Here is an 11853-nt window from a genome sequence, read left to right as displayed (position 1 = left end):
TCGGTCAAGTACATACATGGTCCAAAAAAGAATGATTAATTGTAATTAATAGAATGACTCACAAACCTTTTTATTTGCACTTCAAAACTCTTCATACAAAATAAAAACGATTTAAAATAATAATTGTTACAACCGGAGGTTTTGTCCGGTCACGTATGTACATACGAATCGATCCTTTTTGTCGCTGAGACAACCGGTTTGGGCAGCTCATGAAAATGTATCTTAAACCAGGCATCTCAGGTTTCTCTCTGGCGGTACTTTATTATAGAGACTTTAGTGTCTCTTGTTGGAAAAACTCTCTCTATCTTCTAAAAAGAGCCGAGGAGCAGGGGGTCCATTCTATATCTTCAAACAAGGTGAAAATTATAAAAGTGAGCAAATTTACTAGGTGTTGACCAATGAAATTATCAGTATTCTAGTAAATTTGCTCACTTTTGTAATTTTCACCTCGTTTTGAGATATACAATCGACCCCCTGTAGGTAATAGTAGAGATCCTCAAGTAAGAGATGCGCGAACTTCTAGCATTTGCAAGAACATGGCGGCCTCCATTATGTGTCATATGTGTGTGATACTTGTATGTTTGTAAGTACAAATTTAGATAATAATAATTCAATATTATTATAAAATATTATTATGCCATATAAAGGCTATCACGCGTAAAAAAATTTTAGTTGTAATCGTAAGGCCGTAAGCAAATCGGCCAATCACAGTCGAGCGTTTTAAAACCCGAGATCGTAATTTTGATTGTGATTGGCTGATTTGCGATCTTACGATTACGACTAAAATTTATATAAGTGTTAGCTGAAAAATTCACTTTCAGTGAATGTTCGTCGCGTTTTATCTTATGTAAGTAGGAATAAAATACGATTGCGCCATTGGTTGCGCCATATTCTTGCAATATCGTCATCAACCAATCCCGTAGCGATTTCAATTCGCGCATCTCTTACTTGAGGACTCTAGGTAACAGAAGTGAGTAGGAACTTAGGAAGTACGAAGAGGAACAAAGAAGAGGTACCGTGATTACTTGAGGAGAGGTGGTTAAGAAAGCTGTTAGAGTTGGTCAGAGTTCTCAAGACTATCAGAAGTAGAGCGAAAAATTCGGTTATTCATTATTCTTGTTCTTGGTACGTAAGTTAATTTCTATAGTAAATTCTCCGTGAGACAAATTATACCGATGGACGACGTTGCGGATTCACGAGGGCGAGAGACGATGCTACCCGACCATAGCGGTATTAGCGGTAGTATTGCGTGCTGCAATGTAAACATGACGTCGGTAGACTCTGGAGTGGAAACGGGGAACGATTCGAATGATAGCTCGATCATCCAGCAGGAGAGTCACCAACAGCAGGTCATCGCTACCCAGCTCATCAGCAGCAGCGTCACGGCCGTCGACGCCAGCTCCATTGGAGAGTTTCCCAATCTGGACATGTACGACTGGCCCGCTTTAATACATCCTCTATTTGTTCCTGATGAGAGCAGACGGACTTCGTCCGAGGTCACTGTGATGTTGCAAAAGAACAGGCTACTTAAAATCAACGCTGAGGTATCTATTGTTGTTATTGTATACTGTTGCACATTAGTAAATGGTTGAGAGTTGTAAAATGAAGCTAGAGCTTGTCCAGAAGGTTTCTTCAAATAGAAATACAAGTAAAAAAAAATAACAAGATAGTTTAGCAAAACATTTTAAGTCAGTAACAATATAGATCTTTAATGCAATTTTTTTTTTAAAATAACTGTTGATATAATAATTATAAATCTTGAATTAGAAGAATATTATTGTGTTATTTCAGGCCTTAGAAATAATACGGAATAAACACAAGATTAGCGAATTATCGACACCTTGTGAGTATTTTACGATTTATCTATATATTCTGATTTTTTGATTTTGTATCTTTTTATTTTAATTTTTAAAGCGAATAATCATTTTTTGCTGCATTATATTTTTAAATCTTTTAAAGAAATTTTTATTTTAGAATTTAGACAAATATTAATTTATGCAAATAATTTCCTGGTGGGAGTACATTATTGTATACAAGAATATAATATTTTAATATTGCAGCTGATTTATATCGCCCTAAAATAAGAGAACGTGTCCTTCGTACATGGCGTAAAAATACGAATACCCAAACTGTAACCTGGAATGATTGGCAAACCGAACGTATTCAACGAAGGATGCGGTTGGCTGCTACGACGAATAATGTATCTTTGATGAGAAGACTTTTGGAATTTGGTGTGTCATCTAACAATCACGACGATCATGGACGAACTCCCCTTCATATTTCAGCTTGCAGGTATAATTTATATATATAAAATATAATCCGAAACAACATAAAATACATACTTCAACACGTACCATGTATGTTTTCTTATAAGATAAACAATATGTTTGAAAGTAGAGTTTCTTGAATCAGTTTATTAATGAAGTCATAAATATGTATTTTCCTTAAGATATTCTGGAAATAGTAATGGTTTAAATTAAATGTGTAATATTAGCAATTACAAAGCCTATACGGCCGAAACTGTAGCCTGGAATGATTGGCAAACCGAACGTATTCAACGAAGGATGCGGTTGGCTGCTACGACGAATAATGTATCTTTGATGAGAAGACTTTTGGAATTTGGTGTGTCACCTAACAATCACGACGATCATGGACGAACTCCCCTTCATATTTCAGCTTGCAGGTATAATTTATATATATAAAATATAATCCGAAACAACATAAAACACATACCTCAACACGTACCATATATGTTTTCTTATAAGATAAACAATATGTTTGAAAGTAGAGTTTCTTGAATCAGTTTATTAATGAAGTCATAAATATGTATTTTCCTTAAGATATTGTGAAAATAGTAGTGGTTTAAGTTAAATGTGTAATATTAGCAATTACAAAGCCTATATGGCCGAAGCTAGATCTTTGATGTTTTAAATAATTCAAATCTTGAATCACTAAATATACTATATATATACTTGCATATATACTATATTTGTAGTCTTTTCGAACTGCGCACCGAATTTATCCGAACTATAAACGCAATTAAACTACATTAGTAATTTCGCGAATTAAATTAATTTCTAATAATTTTGATGCTCAATCAAGCATCATATTTTAAAGATGTTAATAAGCTGAAAAAACTGTAATTAAAGCATCAAAGATCTAGCTTCGACCATATAGGCTTTGTAATTGCTAATATTGATTGTGTTCTCACAACGGTCTAAAATAATATTGTTTAAATGTTTGATTCTTTGTTCTTTGTTACAGGGGTTATTCAGAAATAGTCCGTTTATTGCTAGAAAATGGTGCAGACCCGAATCAGCGTGACTGTATAGGAAATACGCCGTTGCATCTAGCCACGGTTAACAGCAAATTATCAGTAGTGACACTGCTCTTAACAGCTGGTACTGATGTTCTCGCATTAGATTCGTATGGTTACAATCCACTGCAACTAGCGAAAACGAAATTAAGAATGTTACAACGAAACTGTAATAATGAGGATATGCTTGAGATCAAAGAAGAGATGCATAATGTAATTAATATGTTGATGGCATATCTGCAGAAGCAAAAGAATATGCGAGAACAGGTAGAAACGTTGAGCAATTTTTGCTCACGTCTTTCCTTATCCAATACCTCGGATCAGGTTCAGGATAATGTTAAAGATTTACTAGCAAACATAAATGCTCTTAGTATAACTGATTAGTCGAGTATAACTGATTAATTACGAAGATATGCTATTGTAATATTATACGCATCATTCGTATAAATTTTAGTAACATTTTTATTAAAAACTTAAAAAAAATATGTGTCTATGTATTATGCTTTTATGTGTGTCCATGCAAACGACTAGATCGCATTTTATTCGTAAATGTAATCGTTTTTTCATATCTCGCAAAGATTCAATTTTTTTATTGTTATACTTTTTTAGAAAGTCATTTGAGAATTTGGTTAACTCTAAAACATGATTGATTTTAACTTAATGTATGGTCTAAAAATATTACAATACTAGTTACATATGTGATAAAATACTTAGGCTTCTTTCTCTCTCTTCTCTGCAGATTTAATACCCTTGAATTAGACGTAATTAGTAATTAATAGAGTGGACAAAAATGATTAGCTTTTGTATTTTGCAATTGTTTTTATACAGTAACAATAGAAAAATATAAAAAAAATTATGAATTGTTTAAAGTGTCAAATATAAAAAAAATAGTATTCTAATTAATTCTAATACTGCACTTAATATTTCTCGATTAAAATTTAGTAACTTGGATGTATGACAAATAATTCTAACAAGAGAGAGAGAAAGAAATAAGATAGAATTTTTTTAAATATAAAGACTAGAAATTGTATATAGAATTGTCCTGTGCAATAAATATTGGATATTTCTTTACATGCTTGTGACTAGTGAAAGAAAAATTAACATAATTTAAATAATATGTATCTATAGTTACATATAGGTATATACATTTACATAATTGAGACCTTCCAATATATAAAACATAGAAATAAAATCTTTTCGATAAAATAAATGAAAAAAGAGATATTACACAGTTTCGCTCATTTTTTTTGTATTTACAGTCTCTGCTAATCTTTAAATCTGTAGAAAAATGTAAATAGTTTTCATAATTATTTACAAATACTATACATGTACATAGACCATTCTTTTAATAATGTAATTTTGTGAAGTGTAAAAAATAGAGATAAATATAACGTGCTCTATATATATGTATTACAATTTTTATTTTACACATTTATGTGAAAATCTGCCATAATTCTAACATTTTAAACTAACTCCTGGACATCAACAAAAAAAAATAATTAAATTTTTATATTAACAATTTTGTTAATTTGACCGCTCGAATCTCATTTTATATCTCTTTTATATCTTGTTTGTCTAAATATTAAGATAAAATTTTAATGGAAATACTGAATAATATTGTATAAATTTAATTTTTTAAAATCTTTTAAGATTTTAAAGTTTTTAAAATTTTAAAATTTTAAAGTTCAAATCTTTTTTTCAAAGTCTAACAATTTTAGCATTTTATTTTAATTTTTATATGACTCCGAAATATAAATCGAGCGAAGTGGGAGAACTCTCGCGCTGAAATCTCGGTCGAAATGATTCCTCGTTTCTCCTTGCCGCCGTCTCTGTATTCGGCCTTGATTTCCTCGCACGTAACGATGCGGTGTAGTGCTGCCATCGGTGAGCAATGCACGTGGCCGACTGTAGCGTGCATTCAAACTTGAGAAAGGCGTGGGGGAGACGCATCGTGGGTGGTCTATCATGGTACGCCGACCGGGAACGCGACGCGTTGTGTGGTCCGGCTGGTTCGTGAGCTTTAAGTGCGGCTGTCTCGTAGAAGATGCTTAATGCTTCGTACGATCGAGACGCAGACTTTACCTCATGGTTAACCGGGATCAATCCGTGAGCCCGATTGCACGAAGGTACACGTCTCTTGTTTATACCGCGCGTTTATTCTCACATGACATTCTGTGTTTCGTGAGAGATTAATTAATCACTATTCAATTTGACATTACCTTGTGGAAGAGGCGTCGCGTTTTTGTAAAGAGAAGGAAATGGAGTTTCTTTTGTGTCTCTTTTCAAAAATGAGGGAAAAGGACCGCTTCTGCTTTTGTTTACATTACAGTGTATTTTCTTAAATCGCTTCCTGAATGTGAAAAACTTATTTTTTACTCTCAGATGATATTTTTGCTGGTCCTCTGTTGCCTGCTATTCTGCAACGGTTTGCCTTTGGAACTGGAGCATGGATTTGCAGCTAACGACGATGGCGAAAACAGTACATGGAAGGATATGAGTCGGCATCAAAGAATTAAAGATCCCAATTATCGATTAGATAGATATCCTATAGGTGAATTGTCACCGGATATCTCAGCCTGTCGTAGACCTGCTAAATGTGTTCAACTATCTAAAAGTACTTGTATGGGTACGAAATTACCTTATACTTTTACCACATTGGATCTCATACCAGAGCACGTAACTCAAGACATTGTTGAGGTAGATAAGATTACTATTCATGTATTTTTTGTATTAATAATGTTTTTATCTTTTTTTACAATAAAGCTTTATAAAAACTTATGCATGTAAGTTAGAAACTTAGCATTGCAAAGCTTTCTAAGAAATAGACTATTTTACACCTATATAAACATGAGCATTTAAGTCTCAAGATTTGTATTTAAGATTGTCTCAGATAATTCTTCAGTTCTTCTCTTACTATGCATAGGCTTTTCTTTCTATAATGGTAAGCGACATTAAGAAGTTAAGAACAATAAGAATAATATTTGTTAACTGTATTTAATTTTGTTAGTTATATTAGTATATAATTTTTTTAGCTGTATTTGAATATATTTTTATTTTAGCTTTTAATATGTTTCTCTCAAGTTATTTATCACATAATATGTCATATTACGTTGGTTTTTCTATAATGAGAATACATTACATTTGTCTATATACATCTTTTTACTTTCAGGAAAAATTATACTTGTTGCAAGCTTTGAAGCATGTGCCAAAATGCTGGGCAGTCGTTCAGCCATTTTTGTGCTCAATATTTATGCCAAAATGCATTAATGATACAGTCGAATTACCATCTCAAGAGATGTGCAAGATGGTGTCAGGACCCTGCAGGATGTTGATGAATCATACAATATGGCCGAGTTTCGCAAAGTGTGATAATAAGGAATTATTTCCACGATTATGTCAGAATGACATTAGGGAATTGAAATTTAATATCTCGGGCAAATGTTTAAAACCTCTTGTACCTACTGATAATGCTCTTTCCATTTTTGACGGTGTTGAAGGCTGTGGAACACAATGTTATGACCCTTTATACACATCGGATGAACATAATCAGATACATTCATTCATTATATGGGCTGCAAGCATCTGCTGTACTTTCAATTTATTCACCGTTGTAAGTGGCATAAAAACATTATTTTTATGAATAATATATGCTAATTATATAATTAATATTTTATATTCACACGTTCCAGCTAACATTTGTCATAGATTGGAGAAGTGCAAACAAGTATCCAGCTTTGGTAATATTTTATATTAATGGTTGTTTTATGGTATCTTGCATTGGCTGGCTAATTCAATTCACTCCTGGCAGTAGGGATGTAGTTATATGTCACAAAGATGGAACATTAAGAACGAGAGAGCCAAGGCATGTTTCACGAATACATCATAATGAAATTTATCATAATGATGTCGACTTAATTTCATAAAATATTTATTTTTACAGCGGAGAGAATCTGTCGTGTGTCATTGTCTTCATTCTTGTATACTATTCTTTAATGGCAGCTGCAGTATGGTTCGTCATATTGACGTATGCTTGGCACATGAGCTTTCGAGCACTTGGCACGATACAAGATCGGATAGACAAAAAGAGTGCTTACTTTCATTTAATCGCTTGGTGCATACCACTCGTTTTGACGGTCGCAATCATGGCGTTAGGCCGAATTGATGGTAATAGTATGACAGGAATTTGCTTCGTGGGTTACGCCGATCATATGGCGAAGATTTTTGTGCTAGGTCCCGTATTACTTGCAGTTCTAATAGGAGGATATTTCCTATGCAGAGGTAGATATTGTTTCTTATCATTTATACATTTATGTCGATATGATAATAATATTAAATTTTTATTGCACATTTTTAATGCTTTCTGTATTTAAATTGTGAGTATTAATGCATTATTGTTTAATGTATTGAACAATTATTCTTGCATCTATGATATACAATGTTGTATGCATTTTAGGACTCTATACGCTTATTTGTTTAAAAATAAGCAGTCAGGAGATCATATCCGAAAGAGCAAGTTCAAAGATAAAACAGACAATTGTCAGAATGGGACTCTTTTCTATAGGTACTCTTGCAGCTGTTGTTATTACATTCTACTGTCATATTTACGAAATTCAAAACTCGCAGCAATGGCAACAAAGCTTTAGAAGTTACATGATGTAAGGGAATTTCAATATATAATTATAAATCCACATATACAGGATAAATCTTAATGGATGTCCTAATGTTTTAACATGAGTGATAAATATTTCATTCTCTCTTACGCGTGGATTCTAATTGCAGTCGGTAATTTATTTCCCGTGGTTGGAATATCCATTAAAATTCACTCTGTATGTATTCAAAATATATCTTTTACATATAATATATTAAATAATATATTAAATATATTAAATTTCCTATAAATATATTTGATTATTAGACTCAAATTTATCGTAAAATACTGTATTATATTATCATTATCTAATAAAACAATACATTATATTATCTAAATGTAATGTATTGTAAATGTAATTACATAATACAATAATGTGATTACATTTGTTTAAAGATGCACGATTGCGACAAAGTATGCAGACGTATCTGAATGTAAAATGGACTCGAGACCTAGCACAGGTAAACTGCAACTGCATTTGCTTGCATTATTTTCCACCGGCATATTTATGTCTTCGTGGATATGGACTAGCTCAACTGTCGACACATGGTGCCGATTTCTAAGAAGGTAAATTTCAATACATGCTAGATACTTATTGTATTGACTTGTCATTTTTGTTATCAATGCTATTCTGAGTAGCATATATTTTCTCTTCGTTTGTAGGATTTTTAATCGCGAGTCTGAGGAGCCTCCTATAAGACTGAGTAAGCACAAGCTTATCGCGCATTTATTTGCGAACCGGAAGACATTTAATAAGGCCGGTCGTTTATCAATAAGTTTTCACAACACTCATGCGGATCCAGTTGGACTGAATTTCGACCTTAATTCAGCGTCACAAGATTTCAGCAGCACTTGGGCGGCCGCTTTGCCCAAATTAGTAACGCGAAGGGGTGCACTAGTCGGCACTACAGGATCTGTGTCTAGTAATAGACGCAACTCGGCTGATTCCGAGATCAGTATATTCCGATGTGTCTCTATGGAATCCAGACGAAATTCTTTGGACTCGCAGATATCCGTACAAATCGCACAAGTGAAGACAACACGAAAGGTTGCAAGCCGATCACGCGGTCGTCGTGGGAAGAGCAGAAGAGACTTCGGGAAATCCCGATCAGCAAAAATCGATCCGCTGTCTAGAAGAGGCAGCACCACTTCTCAAGATAGTCAACTAATAACTCAAATTCCAATTCAAATGCCCAATATGGGCAGAAGACTCGGAAACGCTGGACTAGATGAGCGAGCCTTGAAAATTATCGACACTAAAAACACGGGCATGCTCTTGCCTTTTTTGTTAAGAGGACAGAGTGGCAGTGACGAAAATTTAAGCAGCGAGGAGAAGAGGCAAGATATGGCTGATAAGGATGTCGACATAGAAGCAGGCAACATGGAGAAGGAAGATGAACAAGATAGCGACAGTGAGGGTAGTCAATCGGAGGATGAAGTAAAAATGTTAGATCCGGAAAACGCGCATGAGCGTAGTAAAAATAAAGAGCGTAGCAATAAGAACTGTAAAACTTACAATCATGAAAGTGATAGAAGAAGTCGCGAGGGTCATAGAGGCAAGTACGTTTTACAAGATGAAGCTATCTTGAAACATTTACTTCAGGAGGCCAGTGATATTAAGGTGAAAAACGAAAATGAGAAGAAAGAGGCGTATAGGAAAGCTGTGATGAGCGATTTGGATTCTAGTCTCACCTCGTGTTATCCAGAGTTAACAAGATTGTTGCAAGGCGATGGACAGACTAATGCTAGAGAGATGGCGACGCAAACTTCGCTGCCGCTCGATATATTAGAGATGGAAGAGTTAAAGCAGAGTATCGATGAGATAATTAACAGCAGGCATTGTAGTTCTAAGGGAACTCAAATATCGCCGCAATTGAAAAAAAGTAAGAATATCACGACATAAGACTGAAAACTATTTTTTGTTCTTATATAAATATATCGATAAATGCGCGGAATAAGGAATTACGTGCTATATAGATATATTTTATCGAAATAGTAAGAATCATATTGCATCATTGATTCTTCTTTTTTTACCGCTTTTATCATATTTTCTAAACAAAAATGAGATCAATTATTGACTTTTACTGTTTTTGACGTTGTAAATGATATGCAGCAATGAAGTGATAATCCAATAAAAGACTAAATAATATCGTTTGAGAAGATGAGGATAACAAAATACATATAAATAATTTTCTATATTTTATTATTATTGCTAAAATAGTAATCAAATCTTAATAAAGTATCCATAACTGACAACTCGCATCGAGTGCTAAGTAATTAATTTTTAATTTGTGATGATACTAGGATCTTAATGTATATCACGTTGTACATATTTTCCCGCAAAAGGATATCATTATATTTCTAACATTGTATGTCTTCCAGTGTTTTGTAAAAATGTATCACGTGCGCGTACGAATATTTTTTATGACAATAAGATTCTTTATGTGTGTGTGTGTGTGTGTATGTGTACGTGTGTATGGGACGCGCGCGAGATGTTTATTTTTTTAACAAGTGCCTAAATAAAACGCGTTTTATAATTTTCTACATTACTGATTTATAAATTATTAGCTATTTGAAAAGAAAAAAAGATTCATTTACCTATTTAATATAATTATGATTTGAATCACATTCGTAGAATGTAGATCTATGAATATTTTTCATTTTAATAACTAATAAATAATTTACTTTTTTGTAATAGCCATATTTTATAATTACAGGAAGGTAATATCAGATTGCTCATATATATATATATAAGCTGATACAAAATTGTGAAGCATATTTTGTCGAATATTTTCTACTAGTACAAATGTCTATTGAAAAGTACTGTCTCTTGAAATTATAAACTGCGTCTCTTTGTATCATTGCATTTTACATTTTGTAATAATTATTAATATATTTATGTAGTAGTCTATTTTACGTATTGTATGTTTTCATATTTGTTATGTTAATCTAATTATAATAATCTCTCCATATATTTTTAAACGTCTCTAAAATTTTACTATTACAATATGTACGCGGAATATGAAAAGTGATATATTACTTTCTTTCTCAACGTGTTAAAGTTCTGATTACATTTAAGATATCTTTTCTTTTTTCGTTTTTCCAAGAAAAATCAGAAATGAAATTATTATCATTTATATATTTAATGTAGCGTATCGAACCATTGACGAGACACATTCTGTAAACAATGCATAATTCTTATTGATGTCACATGTTCTAATTTAAACTATATTCTGGCAGGAAACAGATGCCAAGAGAGAGAGAGGGTCTCTATCCATTAAACATATTTAATAAAACTTCTAGGAAAATATATATGTTGCAATCAATTCTAGGCCATTACGTATCATTACATTATTCGCTGAATTAAATTAGATCAATAATCATACATGGATAATCATATATTTTCATCTCAACGTCGAAATTAAAATCTTCTTTTCGTAAACGTACTAGATTTCGCCAAGGCACTTCTCTCACTTGTAGCAAGAAAATGTCTTCAGCAATGTTATCCCCGGATGATCGGTACATTACGATCGGTACATTTAAGATTCCCTCTCGTCCATCCGCTGTTTTTACGTTTTCAAATCTGGTTCCACGCTCTCCGTTACCGCTACGTATTTTTTTCCTACACTCGATCACACAAATATATCTGGACTTTAGTTCGGGCAAATTGTCACGTACGCTACATTGTACATTATATGCATATATTCTATGTGCATTGTATTATAATGACTTTATTGATAAAAATAATAATAAGTCGTTCGCTACGAAAGTACAAAAATAAGTATTATTGTGGGCAGGGCTGAGTATTTTTGTATTTAAAATGCCATTTAAAATGTAATTCTATTTAAAATGCTAAATGTAAAATACTTAAAAAAATGTATATTAAAAT

The 11853-nt window shown here is 32.8% G+C and overlaps 3 protein-coding genes across 5 annotated transcripts in view; 2 read left to right on the top strand and 1 right to left on the bottom strand.

Annotated features, from left to right (window-relative positions):
- Positions 1-1004: 1004 nt before the first annotated feature.
- LOC108720709 (serine/threonine-protein phosphatase 6 regulatory ankyrin repeat subunit A) lies at positions 1005-3745 on the top strand. The gene is made up of 5 exons (XM_018444847.1): positions 1005-1544; positions 1792-1843; positions 2061-2292; positions 2495-2683; positions 3265-3745. Exons 1-5 carry the CDS (start codon positions 1176-1178, stop codon positions 3698-3700), a joined length of 1278 nt encoding a protein of 425 aa, XP_018300349.1. The 5' UTR covers positions 1005-1175; the 3' UTR covers positions 3701-3745.
- A 1452-nt stretch (positions 3746-5197) lies between these two features.
- Positions 5198-9867, top strand: smo (smoothened, frizzled class receptor). Its single transcript, XM_018445035.1, has 8 exons — positions 5198-5442; positions 5699-6013; positions 6486-6926; positions 7006-7178; positions 7257-7594; positions 7770-7971; positions 8361-8531; positions 8628-9867. Exons 2-8 carry the CDS (start codon positions 5699-5701, stop codon positions 9865-9867), a joined length of 2880 nt encoding a protein of 959 aa, XP_018300537.1. The 5' UTR covers positions 5198-5442.
- Positions 9868-10938: 1071 nt separating this feature from the next.
- LOC108720820 (androgen-induced gene 1 protein) overlaps positions 10939-11853 on the bottom strand; it is a 25517-nt gene continuing 24602 nt past the window's right edge. Inside the window, exon 6 of one of the 3 annotated variants that reach the window (XM_018445032.1) lies at positions 10939-11586. In XM_018445032.1, the coding sequence (XP_018300534.1) occupies positions 11534-11586 (53 nt within the window). In that variant the 3' untranslated portion in view covers positions 10939-11533. The remainder of the gene's footprint in view (positions 11587-11853) is intronic. The other 2 variants (XM_018445033.1, XR_001936545.1) reach the window with 2 other exon arrangements.

This window comes from Mycetomoellerius zeteki, unplaced genomic scaffold (genome assembly GCF_001594055.1).
Source record: "Mycetomoellerius zeteki isolate Tzet28-1 unplaced genomic scaffold, Tzet1.0 scaffold155, whole genome shotgun sequence".
Lineage (NCBI taxonomy): Eukaryota > Metazoa > Arthropoda > Insecta > Hymenoptera > Formicidae > Mycetomoellerius > Mycetomoellerius zeteki.
This window is presented reverse-complemented; position numbering and strand designations above follow the sequence as displayed.